General features: G+C 42.1%; 1 protein-coding gene across 7 annotated transcripts; it reads right to left on the bottom strand.

The window, feature by feature from the left end:
• Positions 1 to 717: 717 nt before the first annotated feature.
• Positions 718 to 20,044, bottom strand: ikzf1 (IKAROS family zinc finger 1 (Ikaros)). Of its 7 annotated transcripts, none has more exons than XM_076286161.1 (8): positions 19,750 to 19,883; positions 13,629 to 13,682; positions 12,594 to 12,713; positions 6,908 to 7,180; positions 4,943 to 5,110; positions 4,574 to 4,699; positions 3,393 to 3,527; positions 718 to 2,834 (listed from the first exon to the last, which is right to left on the bottom strand). In XM_076286161.1, exons 2-8 carry the CDS (start codon positions 13,666 to 13,668, stop codon positions 2,107 to 2,109), a joined length of 1,590 nt encoding a protein of 529 aa, XP_076142276.1. In that variant the 5' UTR covers positions 13,669 to 13,682; positions 19,750 to 19,883; the 3' UTR covers positions 718 to 2,106. The 7 variants fall into 7 exon arrangements, with proteins under 7 accessions (XP_076142276.1, XP_076142277.1, XP_076142279.1 ...); XM_076286162.1 differs by having other exon boundaries at positions 3,393 to 3,524; XM_076286164.1 differs by having other exon boundaries at positions 12,594 to 12,749; positions 19,750 to 19,861.
• Positions 20,045 to 20,814: the final 770 nt, after the last annotated feature.

Here is a 20,814-nt window from a genome sequence, read left to right as displayed (position 1 = left end):
TCTTTCACTAATTCCTGAAAATGTGCTTTTCAAGAAGCATTTATTCTGAATTTAAAGAAGTATATTCTAGTTATACACTGTCAGTCAGTGTCAAACTGATTAACATTCTGCCTTTTCGCTTTTTTCATCAAGACCATGATTTGACTATTTATATATAATAAATTGTCAAATCTTATAATAATATATTCTGCACATATCTTGTTTCCCACTGCAATTTTCTGTTTATTTACTTCACATGGGAATGTGGATGCCAATCATTTGCCATCCTACAACTATTTTACCTGACAGATGATGGATACCCTGAGGGTTGACAGACATCTCAAATGATTTGCTGAGCAGTTAGTGTAGGAATTCTTAATGACAATAAAACATTGGAGTATTCTTTGTTTTATTAATACAGTTGTGCATGCTGATGTTTAATACTTGGCCTTCCTAAAATATGCATCTATGTTTAGTTAGATGCTACACTGACATTAATCTATTGTTTATGAGCGGACATAATATAACAAATTTTAATCTTATTGTTAATTTATTTTTTAGTAAACTGTCTTTTTTTTTTAAATATCACAAAATACATTCATTTTCCTGTCATTACCTGTGTAGTCTAACATACACAACAAATACAGCAAGTCTTTGGTTGCAGTTACAGTCATTTTGATTGAATAGTAATTTTGTTTTCCTTTGCTTTAAAAGAACAAACACAACTGGAGTTTTCACTTTAAATTGTGTAAACGGTTTTCTGCCTTTATTGTTTGACATCACTTTACATTTCCAACAACATCTCTCGGTAATCGGTTTAGCCACCATCACATTTTGTACAAAAAGAATTCAGACCACCTTGTGAAAAACCTGTGAATTGATACCACTTTACATTACACTTCCAGACTTAAACAATCCTTGACTGAGTAAATAAATTACAAAAAGGGTATATGGTTTGTATTCAACTTAAATAATACAAAAAATAACTACTGAAAGAGACAAAATAAAAAATATATGTACTGTATAAAGTTTACTCAAAAACAAGTTTGCAGTGGGCATACATCTATATTGTGATAATACTGTTATTAGCCTACTTGTAGCCGGTTATCATAAGACATTATACCTCAGGGAGCAGACTGAGGCGCAAGTGGCTACAGTGTCCAGAGCACTTTCAGGTCCAAGTGCCCACGGGGACCTGGGTTTGAGTCTGACCCAGCTCATTTCCTGATCCCACTTACTTCCTGTCACTCTTGTCATGTCAATGTCCTGTCTGATTAAAGGCATAAACCCCAACACCCCAAAACATACTTAAAAAACATTACACCTACATATAAATAGTTTAACTATCTTTATCCTTGTGCTGACAGTCAAATGTATGGTGTATGCTCACTTCCATTTTCAAACAAATTCCTCCCAACAGGAGGCTGGCTAAAAACTGAAAGAATAAAACATAAAGCAACAGATACAAGCATACACAGAGATGTGCACACTTTCTGAAAATCCTTTTACAAAAGAACATAGTACAGAATGATGGTTCTCTTGCTTGCCAATCTTATAAAAAGTAGAGGAAGCATAGTTACATTTTTTCAGCTTCCATCAAAGTGTTACATATATGACATACATACATATTCCCTACTGTTTTCCATATTTTCAAACATGCAGACAGTGGATGGATGGGATCAATATATTTGAATATGGTATTTATATTCTAATACACATTTGATTTGTGTGTGTGAAATTGGTGTAGGTGTACATTTTATATCTATGTGTAAGAAGTATATGTGTAGTTTCTTGTATTAACTGGACATGTATGTGGTTGTATCTGTGTGTGTGTGTGTGTGCGTGTGCGCATGTACAGTATGTGCGTGTGCGTGTGTGTGTTTGTGTTTGTGTTTGTGTGTGTGCGCGCGTGTGCATGTATGTGCGTGTGCGTGCGTGTGTGTGTGTGTGTGTGTGTGTGTGTGTATATGTGTTTGTGTGTGTGTTTATGTGTGTGTTTGTGTGTGTGTGTATGTGTTTGTGTGTGTGCGCGTGCGCATGTATGTGCGTGTGCGTGTGCGTGTGCGTGTGCGTGTGCGTGTGCGTGTGTGTGTGTTTGAGTGTGTGTTTGTGTGTGTGTTTGTGTGCTTAGTATCGATGCTCTCCGCGCGTCATGTGAGAGGAGAACTCGTAGCGGTCCTGGCTGTGGTAGCCGCACAGGTTGCACTCGAACGGGTCCCTGAAGCCGTGGCATCCCATGTGGATGGTGTACATGACGTGGTCGAGGAAGAGCACGCGGCAGTGGACGCAGCAGTACGTCCGCACCTCCTTGCCCTCGCCGCTCAGCACCTTGAAGCCCTCGGAGCCCACGGCCACGCTGAGGTCCACGCCGGCCGTGCGCAGCGCCTCGAACTGCCGCTGCTCCTCCTTCACCAGGGGCAGGGCGCCGCCGTTGCGCATCCCCGGGGCCATGTGGTTGGTCAGGTAGATGAGGCCGGCGCTGGCCGCCCCGGGGCCTCCCCCTCTGACCGGCCGGTCCTCGTTGTTGCTCTCGGTGTCGGTGGAGTCCTGGCCGCTGGGGCTGGGCGAGCCCTCCTTCTCGCTGGACGCCGACTTGGACTTGGAGAGCAGCAGCAGGTTCTCGGCGGCGCTGTCTTTGGCCGACAGGCCCCCTCCGTCAGCCGAGGACTTGTGCAGCTGGTAGAGGGGGCTGACCACCACGTCGGACGAGGAGCCGGGGGAGGTCTGCACCAGCGGCCGCAGGGACTCGGCCCCCAGGTAGCTGATGGCACTGTTGATGGCCTGGTCAATCACGTGTGGCTGCATCAGCTCCCCGCCGCTGCCCTCAAACGACAAGTCTGACAACCGCTTTTCACCTGTAAGACACACATACAGAGGGAGAGAGAGAGATAGAGAGAGAGAGAGAGAGAGAGAGAGAGAGAGAGAGAGAGAGAAAGCAATTCTGTTAGTGCACCCTATCTTTGAGTTTATCTGTTATACTTCCTGTCTGACTTACTTGTGGTTTGAGGGATTTTTTAAAGAAATACTACTGAAATTCATTCCATTGAATCGCACGCCATTATTTTAGGCTAAGACTAAAATCCACATTTAGGATTCTATCTTTGAGAACATGTGCTGCAGAGGACACACAGTGCATGAAATGCATGAATGTCATAATCCAAGGAGGACTCCAATGAGGCGGACAAAAAGACAGCTCCTGTACTTTCATTATTTAAAAAAGACAGATATAAAGGTCATGTTTGTTGAAATTTGCAGGAATTTGCCAGATGACTTGTTGTCATTTATAGTTGAATGTTTTATTTCTGCCTTCTGAATATACCCTGCTCATCTGAAATCTGGTTTGAGCTTGAGCTTGACAAATACAGAATTTCCTTATCAGGGTATAGGCACAAAAAGTAGACTTAGACTCTTACCCACAAACTTCTGTGGCATAGAGCTCTTTCGCTTGGCTACATTATTAGCTAGCCTGTCTAGCACCAAGGCCCTCTCCCGTCCCGTCAGGCTTATGTCCTCCCTCTGCTCACTCTGGTTGCTTTCTTCCTTTACTACTGGAAAGCAAGACAGAGAAATGTTTAGGCTTCATGTCTAAGTCTGCTCAAAGGCTCAGATAGCTAGTATGTGAAGTGTGAACAAATATATTGTTTAGATTTATGGTTTCATTTATTTTACATTAAAGTATTGATTTAATACTAATTCAAGTCTTTGTTAAAAACTGACCTAATATATTTGTAATTTACATGGCAATTTAAAGACTTAATATTATGTAGGTAATCTGATTTTGCTGTTATTATTATTACAGTAATAGAATAGCCTAAATATAATTACAGCTATAAAATTAAAGCAATGCCACTAATTGAATCCTGTATCTGAAGCTGAACCTGTGGGTGTAGATGTGATGATGAGTATAGATCAGACACTAGCTACTATGAATCTGCATGCTTTTTATTCTGATGTTCAGCCCTCATTGTTTTAAATACCTGATACTTAATTCCAAGATAAACACTTATTGCTTAACACTGAAATATCTAAATCATATGTATTCAGCATAGCAAAATGGTTTAAAATCAGAAATAAAATTCAAAACCATCCATTTCAAAGAAAAAAAAAAAAAAAATAATAATAATAACTTATGTCCATTAATGTCCATACTATAACTTATGTCCAATGTGTCCATTTAAAAAATCGCATATAAAAAAAACTTACAAAGGTTTTGACTAAAGGTCAGTCCTTTGTATACCATTATAAGAATGCATACACTAATTTTGAGAGATGTAAAACTGACACAAGCACCAGATGCAATGAAAAGCACTTGTGTATAAATATGTGGAAACACATAGGATACCCAAAAGACACTGGCTTACCTATCCATGATTATCTTATGCATGTATTATATCCATATTATCTATGTCATGTGCACATATCTATACTAAAATATAATGTGTAATGCTGTCAACTGCAGGTACATGTTAAACATAGAGAGATTTCCACAGGAGCAGCCTAAACCATGTCATCTATATGAGATGGAATGAGTTACTGCATGCGTGGAGAAAAGACGGTCAGACAGACAGACAGCTTGACGCCGGGTGGAACTGACCTGTATAGATGCTGTTCTGGAGTCCCATGCATTGCAGGTAGTTGTGACATCTCTCCTTGTGTTCCTCTAACGAGCTACGCTGCTTGTAGCTCCGCCCACAGTAAGCACACTTGTGGGGTTTTCCAACTAGGTGTAAAAGTGCAAAGATAAACACTTTTACAAACAAAGGTATTTGTGTTGAACGTGCAACATCTGTAGAGAAGTGTGAGAGAGGCCACAAATCCACTCATAAACAATTAACAAAAAAGGAAACACATTACATAAGCACTGTTATGTCCATGTGATCTGTCCTTCAGGCCAATGATTAACTGACCACTAGCTGGATCAACGGATCGAGGAGAGGTGGACGTTCAGAGGGCGGCGACTCACCAGAGTGTGTGCGCAGGTGGCCTGTCAGGGCATCTCGACGGCGACAGGCGTAGTTGCACAGATGACATTTGAAGGGCTTCTCTCCAGAGTGGAGTTTGATGTGGCGCAGCAGGTTGCCCTTCTGAGTGAAAGAGGCCCCGCACTGGTTACACTGAAAGGGCCGCTCACCTGCACAAAACACAGCACAGAGCAGCTCACTCACCAGTCCTCTCCATTATCACACATGTCCTACATTATATTCAACATCACATTTTTTGTTGTCAAAAGGTAGGCTAAAGAATCAGCATTAGAAATTTAAATGTAAAGCAGTGCTGCTTAAAACAGGCTGACTGAATTTCCAGGTATGGGTAAAAAAGTAACTAAAAAAGTAAACATTGATATATGGTGACTGTGACAAAGACACAGATCATCTGTATTTCACACACAAATAGGGATATCAGTTTGTTTTCATGGGATACTAATACCACTCAGCCCTACTTGTGAAACCCTAATTCGAGCCATAAATGGCCTGATAGAGGACTAGTGTCTGAAGAACTGTGCGATGTAACAAAGCCTTCTGAGCTAAAGAATCCCCACCGGTAGCGCCATTATGCGCTGAATGTGGGGTCAGTGTCCTACACAAGCTCCCACGCGCAGCAACATCCTCGATGACAGAGCGGCTCGCAGCGAGACTCAATCAAACACGCCAGCGGGATCTCGGAGCGGAGCGGAGCGGAGCGCCACTCTCCCAGGCTGCGCACTCTCCCTGCCCCGCCGTGCCGCTTGGCTCCGAGATCGAACAAGAGCCTTTCAAACTGAGCCTGCCAGTTTCGTAATGCACCACTGCCTGGGTCAATTTGATCTGAAAATCTCATTTTTTCCTCTTCTTCGGCTCTAAAATAAGAGCGGCACATCACAATGCAAATGCAGACCTCATTTAAATAAAGCGGAGGAAACACTTTGTGTTTGAGAGCCAGTCTTCCTGATCAGCGCCTCTGGAATAAACCAATATCCAGCCTCTCGGCGTGTTGTGGCATTCTGAGAGAGCATTTTAATACAGTTCTTTCTTCAAAAGGCCCCCTATAAAATAAGAGTCACCAGTGAAGCAGCAAAACTACAGAAAAAAGAAACTCATTAAAAAGGCATTTCAGGAGCACAGTCTCACCAACGAATATTTATATTTAAAAAGGAAGCACTTCATTATATCTTTTATTATAAGTTCTTTTTGCATTTACATTAGCTCTGCGTTCCTTTCTTCCATTTTGACTTTCATTAGCTCCTGAAGTGAGACAGCTAAGTGCCTTTTTGAAAAATGTTCTCCACCAATGGTTTGACTTCATTACAATGGAATATCAATTTTGAAAGAGAGAAACTCTTAAATGCTGTGATAATTGCTGTTTTATGGAGGTTTCATTATCCTAATCGTTGCTCACATATTGTTTTGGACTTTATTGTAAAATGTTATGTTTTGGTCCTATGTGTTTATATTTTCTTGTGTGATTTATATTTCAAGTATTTTCAACAGATTAATGACTTGAAATTAGAAAGAAAATTAACAAAAAGATCACACAAATGTATTCCTGGATGACTGTCGATCAGGCATTAAATGACAGTAAAAAGCATCAGCCTTGTTTAGAAAGCTATTTCATCACCACGATCAGCACAGACAATGCAACTTCACTGCTGTCACTAGGGGGGAAGATGTAACATATGAAATTAAGAAATGATCAGATGTTCCACAACCACAACTCGCTCCCTCACAGCTTCACACAATCAGACAGCCTTCCTGTCATATAGCAGTATCTTAACCGCTGCCTCATAATATTGCGCTGCTGAGCAGATGAGGCAGTCGTGGTGAGCAGACTCCCTGAGGCTAGCTGTGCCAGGTCTGCAGCCCAGTGCTGCTGTCTCTGAGGGCAAAGCCCAGCTGAGGGGAGCAGTGCACAGTGAAGGATGAAGACAAGGGAAATGGCAAATTGGGCTTACCAGTGTGGCTTCGCTTGTGCACCATCAGCACATTGGGGCCAATGCAAACTATCCCACAGATATCGCACTTGAGCTTCCCGTTGGGGAGGCGGATGCCGCCGGCCGCCGAGTAGGCCGCCTTGCTGTCGGGCCCGGCGTGGCTGCCGTTCACTTTGGCGCCCGAGGCATCCAGCACGCGCAAGTCTTCCGCCCCTTCCTCCTCCTCCTCGCCATTCGCCTCACAGGCCATCCCATTCTCCTCGTCACTCCGAGCCTCAACTTTAATATTGCAGGCTGGAAAAAGAGAGCAGTGGGCCACTGTTTAGTACACCGGCATGCTCTGCAGTGCCGTCTCCACCTCACTCATGCAACAGGACTGGGGAGCATGTGTCCAACATGGGAACACGCCCATAGGGGACATTAACTCCTAACATGTACTACACAAGCTTGCTTTTGTCACAAAAACGTATTGAGTCTTTGTTTAAGACTAAAGCATATCTGTTTCTGATGTGTGTTTTAGGATGTACAATTCATACTGAAAACAAAATACAAAATAGTAACCTGAAAGAGTTCTTCATGAGTCTGTGTGAAAGCTTTCTGTGTGCCTATATTCCATAAACATAGAGGGCCGCTTGAATCAAGTTGGTTAGTTTGTGTCTAGAATGCTCTAGTTCTTTTCTGAACTAAATACAAACTCTTCCTCTGTGCATCACCAGGTTTCCATTTAAGTAAAGTGACATAAGTTATTTCCATAAGCAAGCAGTAGCACAAGGTTGATAGTGTGACTACACAGAGCCAGTAATTAATGCAGCAATGGTCTTTGGCTTTATCTAGATAGATAGATAGATAGATAGATAGATAGATAGATAGATAGATACTTTATTGATCCCCAGGGGAAATTCAAGGTCTATATCAAATATCAAATGTTACCATAAGGCAATAGGCAAACCTCTGGGACTAAAAGATGACAAGGTAGCGCAAGAATAATTTTACATCACCATTCTTGGCTAAACTACTTTCTATTTAGGCAACAGCACTAAGACCTCGAGACTTGAATTTGCAGGCCGAAAGGTCACAATACATTCTCACAGGTAAGTAATGTATTTCAATTTTCAACAAAATAATGAATTTGGCCAGCTGATCTGTGATTAAAGGTTGATTCCAACCAGTACACGACAAATATCACATTTCCCTGTTTCACACTGTCTTACTAAGGGATAATGACATTCATCTCTCTCATACATCTCTCTTCTGTGAAACAAACGATAGCAAGATAAACAGGAAACAGAGACACAGGAAACACTGTGAAACTGAGGACTGCTGCGGTGAACACCAGACCAACAAACCATGGTAAATACTCATACACACACACACACACACACACACACACACACACAGAGATAGACAGACAAGAGTTCATAAAAAACACCAAGACAAAATTAAAACAACACTCTGTCCATGGCATAAAGACACAATGCTGTTCCCCTAGGAAAACAATACAACATCGAAGGGGTTCAAAGTGGACTCTACAGAGTTGCATCTGAGCAGTAAGAAATTCAAATAACTTAGCAATTATCCAATTATCTGATGAGTTCTCAACAGAAATGGGAAGCTGTGTGGTGAAAAACCAGTATGTCCGAACTACTCTGAACTTCTTATGTAAGGCTTTTATGGTCTTTGTAGAAAGGGGCATTTCTCATGGGCATGGCATCCACACAAAAGGTGGTGTGGTTTGCATGTCATGGTGGCAGCCCGATTTCCCCATGCCAAAGCCACCTCTGTTTGTTCAAGCTAAGAGGAAGAAGTGGAAATAATGAAATATAGGAATCTGAAGGAAAAGGGGAAGCTTTAGCAACATAGCCTGCCCAACCGAAAAAAAGCCAAGAATTATGGAGAAGTGACAGAAAGGGAAGCATACACAGGGAATTGTGAAGCTGGGTAACTGAAACGCTGCTCTTTTCAGCCTGTGTGAGCGTACCACAAATAAATAAAGAAATAAAAAAAAGGTTTGTAACACATGTGGTAGGCTATTTAGAATTTAGCCTTCACTTTGTTGACTACCACCATTCTCAAATCAAATGGATTTCAATGTAGTGGAAATCTCACAAACATTTCAGATACCTTTGTAGATGTGGTCACCGGAAAGTACCAGAACAAAAACGCTCAGTACATGACAGCGTGATCATATGTGCTCGAGAAACTCAGCTCATCCCAGCAGGATGGAGAACCTGAAACCGCAGTGTCGTGAGAGACTGAAGCATGTGAAGTCCTACGTGTCCTCCATCATGAAGAGAGGGCGTGCCGTGCGCGGTACAAACTCAGCCATCCATATAGTCTTACACTTTGTCACTTCTGATGCCCTATACGCACGTGACACCCACAACTGTGAGGACACCAGCTCTTTCTCACAGGCTCATTTCAGCGTACACTGCTGTCTGTCACCAAAGGAGTCATTAAGACTTACGGAAAGTTCTGGATCTTTTCAAGGAGTTTTGTTGGGCTTTTTTCATACACAATAAAACACGCACACACACACACACACACACACACACACAGACACACACACATACACACACACACACACACACACACACAAATACATACACACAAACACAGAGAGAGAGAGTGAGAGAGATAGAGAGAGAGAATGAGAGAGAGGCCACACACATGAACTAACCCGTCACTAGTATTCCTGTTGCAACAATAAAGCCTATGGGCTGTCCTAACCTGGGTCAGACAGGGGGAACTGGATCTGCTGTGCTGCAGTCTCCCAGGGATATGGGGAAGTTATGACTAAAACGGGAATGAGAAGAAGGGCTTTTACTTTACATAACACTTGTCACACATCCTAATTTACCCATTTTGGGAAGCTACTGTCAAAACCCACAAGGAAGGACAAACAAAGAGCACAGGCCAATAGCACTATCTGAGCCCCATGTGACTTCTGACGGCTTCATGTGGATACAATGACCTGGAAACAATGAGTTTGTCAGGGCACGAGCCACTCTGGTTAGGCTAATACAGGGGGTCACAACACTAGGTTGGCAGAGGCCGGGCTGACGTTTGAACTTCTGAAGTAAGCGGTGATAGTTTGGTGGGGAAGTTAAAAGAGTGTGGGGGTTTGTGTCAAAAGCACTGGTGCTCTCGATGCCTGAAAATAGCCTGCTGAGTGAGCTGTGGAGACACATGCATACACGCCAAGAAGGCACAAAAATGATACACGCATGCATATACATATGTTTTGTGTGTGTGTGTTTGTGTGTGTGTGTGTGTGCGTGTGTGTGTGCACGTCTGTATGCACACACAGATAAGGAACACCTAAAAGGACCCAGCCTTGTTTTTTTAATTTCAGGAACCTCAAAGTCAAGAGCTACTATCTGAAATAGCTTCATAGAATAGCAGCAGTAGAACTCTTATAGAGTAGTGAGTCTGTCATGAGTCACCAAACAGGGACTCAAAACCAGATGAGACTCTTTAAGGGGTCAAAGCCAAGTGAACAAACACAAGGGAAAATCCTCTTGTGCACTTCTGAACTCCTTGAGCCAGTTTTAACACTGCCATGCAGCATTATTGTATATGTTTCATACTTCAACCAACTGTAACAGATGGGTCAAAAATGTTTGTGTTCAGAAAAAGTATTTTTTAATGATTTAACCCTTAAAGGAGTACCGTCACACCGGTGTGACGGGAATGTTGGGAAATGAACGTTCTTTGGGTTCTCTAGGTTCATTCAATTCATAGAATTTTAAAACCTTCAATTGTTGCGGAACTTAGAATGTTCAAAAAACTACACCTTTAATGGTTTAATACAAGACATTTATACACCTTTAATACAAGACATGCTCTACCAAATGGTCGAGCATCATGGGGGGGGGATGAATAACAGGCCAGACGTGTACTTTCACGGTTGCTCTGTGGAGTAGCACAGAGCACACACATACGTCACGCCGCCCCTGAGAAAGATCAAGTGTTCTCTTTTAGCTTTGAGGTCTGCGACTCCTCGGGCTGCAGCACGCCTCCATGCGCCACACGCAGATTCCTGTTAACGCCTTTGCATTTGAAGGCCACGCAGGGTGATCCTGAAAGATAACTCTCCCTCGATAGAGTTGCTGCTGCTGCTTTTTTTTTTTTTGGTCTATCAAAAAAAAAGTGCTGCAGAGATAGAACAGTCACATCCTCAAACAGTGACTGATCAGATTAAGAAGGGAAGGCTGTTAAAGCACACACACAAATACACACACACTAAACACACACGCTCACATACATACACTAGGATGCACGCACATTCACACACACAGCACATAGAACTAACCTATTCCACATAATGTTGGGGGTTCCAGTTTTCACTACAAGGCTATTTGGAGAAGTATGTCTCTGCCAATATTCCATAAAAGTTTCCTATGCTGTCTCCATCTTTCCACAAAAATAATATTATGATTATATTTTGACAATGTCTAATGTTCCCTTTTCATTAGAAGCATTCCTGTTGTTTTCCCAAATCATGTTACCCTACTTTACAACAAATTCTCTCAGATATGCTGTTGCTGTCATTTTTGAGTGGGATAGTGTGAGTCATAACGATAGCTATGAAACCAGTAGTCCCCACTCTGGAAATGAGTAATGAGTAATTGTTGAACTCGACTCGTGTAACATTTGGAGGAGTGTGATACCAGACTTAGTAAGTGGGGTCTGTTCTTTTGAGAATGATAACATGTTTATATGTATTTTGTGACAGTTAGAGCCGAAGTTAGCGGGGCACCGGATGCCATATATAATGCCACAGAGGCAAAGGTTCCAGATCCTTATGTAAGGCTCCTGTACAGTTTTTGAAGGTGTCTGTAAAAAGCACAGCAGTTGAAGTGAAAGCATAGGCATATGTGCAGGTGCACCGTGTGTGTGTGTGGGTGTGTGTGTGTGTGTGTGTGTGGGTGTGTGTGTGTGTGTGTGTGTGTGGGTGTGTGTGTGTGTGTGTGTGTGTGTAGTGATGCCTGACTCTGTTCCTGAGCGCATTATCTCCCTGCCTGGGTGTTGAAACTATCTGAGCTCTGGCAAGTTCTTCTTAGGAAACTCTTGCACATCCTATTTCAGTTTCCTCTGACATTTTGTTTTATTTTTTTTTTGTAGGTTTTTATCTTTTCAGTCAAGAGAACCTCCAGGACTTTGATGATGAATAGTAATAAAACAAGCGTGCGCACACTGTCGTGGTCTGGCCTTATTACTGGCAAGACATGAACTCATTTGGAAACATGCTAAGCCAACCCCAAGTCTGTTGACACTTATGTTTTATGGAAAGCAAAATACAACTCCTAATGATATTGCTCGACAACAACTCAAAAACAATTAGCCCTCCACTATGCATAGGAAATAATCTCAGTGTGGAATACTAATGGATTGGAGAGGATATCAATTACAGCAATGGCACTACACAACTAAACACTTTAAATTCAGGTGAAATTCAGAAACTTTATTGCAGTGAACTAGAGGTGAATGTTCAGTTCAGTCTACTTGTAATGGGGAGAACTTCTCTTGAGCTAGATATGGGCACGTTCTTTTTACACATACACGGCCCATGGTAGTTCAACAGCAGGATATACAGTATATAGTTCATTGAAATGGGATTGCTAATTAATTCAAAAAGGGTATTCTAGAATGGTTAGAGGCTATTGACCTATTGAACAGACTGTCCATCTGACTTGACCAAACTCACCCAAGCCTTTGTCAGTCCTGTTGTTCTGCTGGAGGCCAGAGGTGGCAGACAGGTCCTCTGGCACAAGCATGGCCTCATCCGTCTCCTCCGATGCCTCATTGGCAGGGGGACTGTCCCGGCCTGAGAAAGGACCGGCAGTCATACTGACATCACTCTCTGGACCAGAGAACAATTAATCAGAGTTTCACAACATTACAAGAAACTGTAGGCATGCACACTCATGCCTTACAAAAATGTAAGAACTACTGGAGCGCCAACCTCCCCCCCCCCCCCCCCCCCCACACACACACACACACCAAAATACAAATACATGTGTAATCAATGGCGATTGGACAAACAAAGAAAAAATTTAGTTTCATCTTTCTTTTTAACCTACTGCACAGAACTGAAGCCCTTTCCCATGAAGCACACTTTTTCCATTCCAAGAAAATGAACAGAAGTGCTTATTGCACAATGTCATGTGGAAGATCTTGAGCCATGACTTGACAGCCCAATTTAAATGTGCACTGATGAGCTAGATACTGTACTGTAGGTGTCATTTTAACTGCGGTTTCACCCATATTGCCTCTGTGTTCTAAAACCCTTATCACTTGATCATTCTATTTTGATTATTACAATATTTATAATAAAATCAAACAAACATTTGCTTTGTTTTGTTTGCTTCAGAGCAAACTCTTAATATTCAATCATTCCTTCTCAAGGATTCCCCTGGGAAACATCTGGGTCGGGCTGTTGTAATATCCGATTTTCACTACACGATTACAATGGCCCCTACAAACCTCTATATGTGATATAATTATTTAATTTATTAAATATCACAGTTATAATCAATACTGGTTCATCACAACACCCCTACCTCTGAGATAAAATACCATTTAAAGAGAAAGAGGTTTTCCAACAACATCAACATGTTGTTGCATACATCACTGCCTTTGCTTGTTTCCTGACTGTTCATCTCTCCCCCATGTCTGTGTCTGAAAGCCTATACCTCTCTGTGGGGTTAACTGTGTCACGTGGCCATGTGACAAACCTCACCTGGCATCTGGGACATTTCCTGGGCCTCTTCGGTCTCCATTCTCTGCAGGTACTCTAAAGTTAGAGAAAGCCAGGGACAGCGAGGGGGTGCAGTGACAGACGGAGTGAAGACGTGAGAGGGGCAGAGAGAGAGAGAGAGAGAGAGAGAGAGAGAGAGAAAGAAATGTATCAGTTTAATCAACACCTGGCTGAAAGTGGAACCATCTAAAGCAGGTATAAACAGATTAAAGGTGCTGGCCTCTCCATGTACAAACCCCATCATGGACAGCGAGCCTGGCCGTCCCCTGGCAGACGTGATGGTTCTGCACATTACATTACAATGAATTACAGACACTTTCATTACCGTCCCGACAGCCAGCTTGGGGTTGCCGGGGAGAGTGGAGAAGGGGCAGAGCGAGGCAGAGCGCTCTTGGGTGGTGGTGGGGGCTGATGGCAGGCAGGTGGGTGAGTGTGTAGGGGCTTTGGCGGGAGCTATAGCTTTCCGACCACATTTGTTATTTATTGTTAATTTCCCACCACATAATCATCCAAAAATGCAAACTGACTGTCGCAAAATTAAGCAGAAAATGAGATGGCCTCAGGTCACTGAGGATGCGGGGCTCTGCCGCAGCCAGCTGATCGGCGCTCGTGTTCACTCTAATTTACTGAGCATGCATGGGTGAGCCGGGCCCAGCCGGCCCTACGCACACCCGCACGCGCGCACGCACGCACGCACGCACGGGCCTGTGACAGGAACAAAGAACGCACAGAACGGAGGGAGATGGACAGAGAACGAGTGAAGAGAGAGAAGGGGGGGGGGTTGTATGTGTGTGTGAGAGAGAGAGAGAGTGAAAAAGAAGAGGCAGAGTGATAGAGAGATAGGAAAGAGGAAGAAAGCAAAACAGCGATCTGCAGAGAGGGATAGAATTTGGGGAAGTCACAGAGACGGAGCGAGAGAGAAAAAATGGAGACACAAGGAGACAACAAGGCAAAAACAGAGGGAGAGAGTGAGGGAAGCAAAACAGAAAGATGCACGGAGGGGAAAAAGAGAAGGAAATCGAGGCGACAGGGAAGAGGTCAGCGAGAGAAAGAAAGAAATAGAGAAGACGCAAAAAACAAAGTGGCCGGCTGAAGAGGGCAGATAGTTTGTCCCTGTGTCTGTGTGTGTGTGTGTGTGTGTGTGTGTGTGTGTGTATGTGTGTGTGTATTTTTTTCTTATTCACACAAGAGGCAATATTCTGAGGAGCACATCATTGGGCCAGGCCTGCATATCTGAGGAGTCACCAGTGTGCGTGGCCCTATCAATAATGCATGGGCCCCCGAAGCCCGCGGCAGATGGGCACAACAGCCCCGGCCCCCTGGCCACTGCCGCCGCCACTCCAAGACGTCCCCGCTAGTGGCACTCGCCCAGTGGCCAGGCAGAGGAGCGCGGCGCCGAGCAGGGCTCCCTAAAATAGTGACGCGGGCCGGTGGGCCAGCGGTGCCCAGAGGAGGCGTCCGGCCCTTCCCTGCTCGCACTGACAGATGGCTCCACACATTTGGAACAAATAGTGGGAAGCGGGCGGCCATCTCCGTCTGGTGCCACGAGGACGGCCGCGAGGAGCCGAAACACGCCAGAGCCACACGGGAGGAATGTGTGTGTGTGTGTGTGTGTGTGTGTGTGTGTGTGTGTGCGTGTGTGTGAGTGTGTGTGTGTGAGTGTGTGTGTGTGTGTGTGTGTGTGTGTGTGTGTGCAGTGGGCTGGGGTGAGGGAGCATGAGGATAGCGGGCGCAGCTTGGGAGGAGGTTGGCGGTAGAAGAGCTGCGTGGGGAGCGAGGTGCCAGAGTCTCCTGTGGCCCCGTTTCTGGGCAGCGGGTGTGATGGGAAATTGTGATGGTGGGGAAAGTGAGAGATCAGTATCCCACATAAAACCACAGGCATATGTGTTTACAGCCAAAGCACGGGTGGGGAAATGACAGTATGGATATGACTGTTTGGATGAAAGAGAGACTGTTTTTCATCTGAATATACTAGCTTCTACGCAGGGGGGGGGGGGGGGGGGCTATTCATTACCAATAAGAAGTCTTCACTCAAACAAGTTTTGTTGACTAAAAATCAATTAATGTAAGCATGACATCTAGCAATGTGAAGATGCTTTTCAGACACATTACTTTTTAATTCTGGTATCTTGTAGGGCTCTGTAAATTAAAAGAGATAAAAAGGTTTGTGAAACCACTTTTCCAGTTTAGAATGCTTAAGTTGTTGGGCAAAATATACTGCTCAAAAAAATTAAGGGAACACTTCAATCATACACTGGATCGGTATTCTGACACTGTTTGGCTCTGAGCACAAGTAAAACTTTTGATGTGAGTGTTTTATTTTGCAAGAACTGTCAGACATTCTGTGAATGTAGTTTGAGAATGGAGAAAAGGTTGGAAGGTTTCAAAAAATGTGTTTTAACAATTGTGGAAAACTGTAAGTGTTCCCTTAATTTTTTTGAGCAGTATATATTGTCACATCTAACTGTTATACATACAACTGCAAAATATGTTAAAATATTGCAACACATACTGATTCAGCTTCTATATATCACCATAATATCAAATGATGAGGTTTCTGCCAATTTACACCTCTACTTAAATCCCAAATAAATTAGCGAGGCTTAACGGCAAATCTCTCTATCCTGGAGAGCCTCATTTAGGACATTGCAGCTAAAACACACATTCTGTGATATTCCATATGATGTGATACGATGATGTGTTACCACAAAAACACCCATATGTCATGGTGGGTTTTGTGAAACTATGGATTCTTCCTCTTATACTGCACATTTCAGTGGTGAGCTGGAGATTTATAAATTGATTAATTGAATGATTTAATATGCTTTAAAAAGTTCATTACATTACATTAATACACAGGATTAGATGTTAAAATCCCTTGTGCCAAAATCCATAATGAGTGTTTTAATAACTCTTTTCCACGAATTGTCAAAATACTGTATTCAATCTCACAGGATTCTACAGGTATGATTTTGACATATGAACATGGTGGCATTGCAACTTTTGTGCAATTAGTAATTCAGTGAAAATATGGCGAGTAAATGGATTTACTTCATCTCCATGTCAGTGCACATTTCATCTGATTCCATCGGTAGATACAGCCTTCCGCTCTGTCACTATCTGCTTAACTGGAGCCCATGAAGAAGCAGGAAGTACAAAGTTGTGAAGTTGTGCATGTTCAATAAGAGGCAGGAAAAGGCTTGTGGGTAGAACACTCGAGCGCTCTCAGTCCCACCTACGAAGAGTATGTGCTCGGGTGTATGTGTAGCAGGGGGGGGGGGGGTTGCAAAGCTTGGTGTGAAAACAGAAAACATGAAACGGAGAAAAGGGTGGAGACTAGACACCATGAAACCGTTAAACAGACTCCATGCCACAGTCTGGGGTCATAAAAGACCAAAGATACTGAAATACTTAAAGACTTTTTTGCTATAGTCAGTCACTGCTTCTTTTCAAGTGTTAAAACAGTGAAAGTATTCAAGAGATGGAGAGGACAGCAAAATGCAAACTGAAGTTTTTTTTTGTATTGTAAAAAAAGCTTGTCAGTCAGGGTCAGATGAAATTCAGCCAAATCATGTTTAGCTCATCCCCAAATACGCACTTGGTATAGTGGTGGAATTTTCTGTTCCTGATTTTAGCTACAGTACGTAGGCTATTCACTCTGCTAATACGGTAATTGCCTATATTTATATAATGAATATGTGTTAAAAGAAAATCTACAAGCAAATCTATTGGAAAACAATTGATAATGATAATGAGTGCATAGTGTACAGGAAAGATGTCAGAAAAGTTGTCCTGAGACACAACTGTACTGTACCACCCCAACACCTTCCTGCTCGACAGCACTTACATCCTCTCTGCATGTAAAACACATTATTTGTATTTTCTAAGAACTGTCACGAAAATAAATGTTTTCGATAGCATCAGAGATATATGTTTTATCATAAAAATGCAATTAATTTTAATTTATGCAATTAGTTCAATTGCTGGATTGGCAAAAGGAAAATGAATTGCATTTAAATGTAAGTTATTCTTTTGTTATTTCCAAAATTAAGGATTATCACATAGCATAGTGTTTGAGTGGTCTCCACCATACAACCTCAGTTATCAGTGGTCAGTTACACTAAATGTATAAACCATGAGTTCCATTCTAATACTACTGAATAGTCTTTGTATAATATAAAATGGGGCTTAAATATTTGCAACTACAAATTAATTGTAATTGAATTGCTCGTTATGAGAGTGGATTTTTGCCATGATGGTTTTGGGCTGGTGGTGCTGGTGGATGAGTTGATTGCGATCAGTAAGAACTGATCCACAAGAACTGACTGAAAAAGAAGAATCCCTTCAGAGAAGCCCACTTAAGGAGCCTAATTCATATCTGACACACTTCACTACACTGGCATTCAGAAGAGTCATTTTAATAACTTTATCTCTCTCACTCACTTGCTCATCTTCCACTTTTCCCTCTCTCTTTGAGCTCACTCATCCACTTTTCTCTCAAATTTGAAATGAGAAGCCTAGACTATACATATTTTTAATATGGTGACTATTTAAAAGGCTTAGCCTATATTTATTAAAATATTTCTATTTATTTTGGAATTTCAATCGAACATTTAAAGTAATATTCAATGCAATTATTGACATTCATGGGTTTTTCGGTTGAATGGATACGTGACAAACCCATGGCATGTTCCAGGAAGGGCGCTTGAAAGTGCAACTTCAGGTTTTTGTCATAAACTGTAGCCTAACTCTAAGATGGTTAACTATTTCAGTAAGTTGTTTTTGGCGACTAATGAACAGTAATGTGGTGGGAAACATTTAAAAGATAGCTCATTTTGTCATATTAAACCATTTCAACATAAGAAATGTTTGACCTCTTAAACCCTGTCGATGCAGACAGATAAGACGTTCACTCATGATGCCGGTGAAGCCACGCAGACTGTACCTGATTCTCGCATAATCTTGGTATTTTTGTCTGAAGTCAGCAGAGGTTGGCTATAGGCTACGTACATTGCTATCACTATTTCGTGCATGATTAGCTTTGTGTGTACGCTACATGTCCTGCCCACAATCAATCAACACAACCTCACATGCATAATCGGTTCCACGGCACCTGATGTTAGATGAGTTTGATCGATGTGTAGGCTACAGGAGCTTAGAATGTAAGTTCAGAATACCTCTAAAGAAAACTGATGAAAGTAAAATAATTTGTAGCCTACGGACTATAATAGTAAGGAATATATGGCTACTTTTTAGTGCGAAAAAGAAATAGCTATTTGGAAATGCGCTCTTTGAGATATGTTGAACTGAGATGTAGCCTACATTTACACATTTCACTGAGTTCATGAAAATTACAATATAGGCTACTTTAAATATAGCCAACATTTATGAGGCAATGTTAAACTGTTTGAATTTCAAAATAACGTAGGAAACGTCTTTTACACTCCTATCTTATTTACAGTAAAATATAATTTCAAGCATAATTTGTTTGTCTGGAAAACTTTGATCAGAGACAATTACAAAACTTTCTACCGTAAAACTTCGCAATGTCTTAGTGAAAGCAGGATGCGCGTGTTGCAACAGGTGCCATTTAGGAGAAGCGGTAGATTATCATTTTTCTAACTCACTATATTTATCAGTTTAAAATTAGTAAAACTTCTCTTCAGTTTGTTTAATCTAATGTAAGTCTATATGTCAATTATTCAGTGTCGTGAAGTTTAAATTATTAAATTATCCGATATTCCAAACCTATCCATTTGGATACCGGGAAAATCCATGGCACTTTAAAATTCATAAAAAGTTTTGGAAGTGAGACAGTACATCATAACAGAGGTCTTCACATAATTTAAACTATGTTAGAATAGTCCATTTGGTCTCCGTTAACATCTAATCCATTCCGCGCCTTTTAAGCTGTCTAGTGCTGTCGCCCCAGTGGATTTAAGTGACGCTCTCGCACCTGCTCTAGACTGAAGGACAATATTTTCCAACTCGCCTCCTTTTTTGTTCACTTCACGGAAATTCGTAAACCCTTCACTTGAAATGATTGGTAGTCAGACTTACTTTGACATTTTTGAGTTTAAAAGCATCGTGAAAATTACTCTACCTGCTATTCCTTGACTTTGCAATATGAAGCTCTTCCAACTCTCCCCCGCTCCATGTGCAGAAGTTCGTAGCGCCGCTGCAGCACTATGGAACTCTGCCCTCGGTCCCTCCCCTCTCCACTGCACTTCCTCGTTCCAGCCTAACATTGCTATGTCTCTGTTCTCAAACGGAGCATTTTGCAAGCTTTTATTCCAGAGGCCGATTCTGCTCAGGGAGTCGAAGCGGCAGCCCTTGGCACATTGCTTTGTATCGTGCCAATAAAAGCTGACACCCAGTAGACCATCACTGGCAGCCATGCATGAGATAGGATGAGGCGAGCGAAGAGAGTGGACCGTTCATGTCTTATTTATTTATTTCTTTGTCAGGGACGGACAAGGGAGACGCATATGCACAGAGGCAGGTCCCCCCCCGTCACCTGTTTTGACAGTTGGTAACTGATAGCACCAACAGTGTGTATGCCAGTAGGAGAAACTAAAACTTTCCCCTTTCCCCATGCACATCCCATTCAATCCCAGATTTATCCAAGAACCATGGGAATATAGTTATGTTTATCATAATTAGCATATTTGTATGTATTATATTGTTATGTTATTAGGCTATTGATCTAAAATGTCTTCATCATTAACTGGTTCAGCAACAAACAATTAACACACTCTATTAAATACTATATGCTCTTTTATTCTGTACTGTAGGCCTGTGGAATTTTGATTACTAAAGTGCTGGGTGTAATGAGATACTGGGTACCCTGTTAAGGTTTGGGTGTAATGTGTATGTCCATCTGACTGTTACATAGACCTCAGGATATTTTCATGTCTTTCAGATAGTATTGGAATGCTTTATCTCTAACCACTGTCCATAAATTCAAAGGAAAAGAAAGCATTGCATGGTATGGGTAGCTGAATATGGGACACTCAAAATGTACAAAGCGTCGGTCAAGCCATTTGCCCATCATTATGAGTGTCCTAGTTTAGTTATTCCAATAGCATTTTCCAAGCTGTGTTATATCCACAGTCTTTTTAAAAGCATAGTCACTAAAGTATTATAGTAGTCAACAGATATAGACAAA

Source organism: Alosa pseudoharengus, unplaced genomic scaffold (genome assembly GCF_046254945.1).
Source record: "Alosa pseudoharengus isolate Yale_2024_CS ecotype anadromous, Long Island Sound unplaced genomic scaffold, YU_APseudo_1.1 YU_APseudo_1.1_scf_15, whole genome shotgun sequence".
NCBI classification, from domain to species: domain Eukaryota; kingdom Metazoa; phylum Chordata; class Actinopteri; order Clupeiformes; family Clupeidae; genus Alosa; species Alosa pseudoharengus.
Note: the sequence above shows the minus strand (reverse complement) of the source record. Positions and strands in the feature narration are given on the sequence as shown.

Coding starts and splice junctions, on each gene's coding strand:
- ikzf1 (XM_076286164.1), bottom strand. CDS start 13,668: ATGGAGACCGAAGAGGCCCAGGAAATGTCCCAGATGCCAG. Junction 5,111..6,907: donor GCACAAGCGAAGCCACACTG/GTAAGCCCAATT, acceptor TGTTTTGTGCAG/GTGAGCGGCCCTTTCAGTGT. Junction 2,835..3,392: donor TATGCCACAGAAGTTTGTGG/GTAAGAGTCTAA, acceptor TGTGTCTTACAG/GTGAAAAGCGGTTGTCAGAC.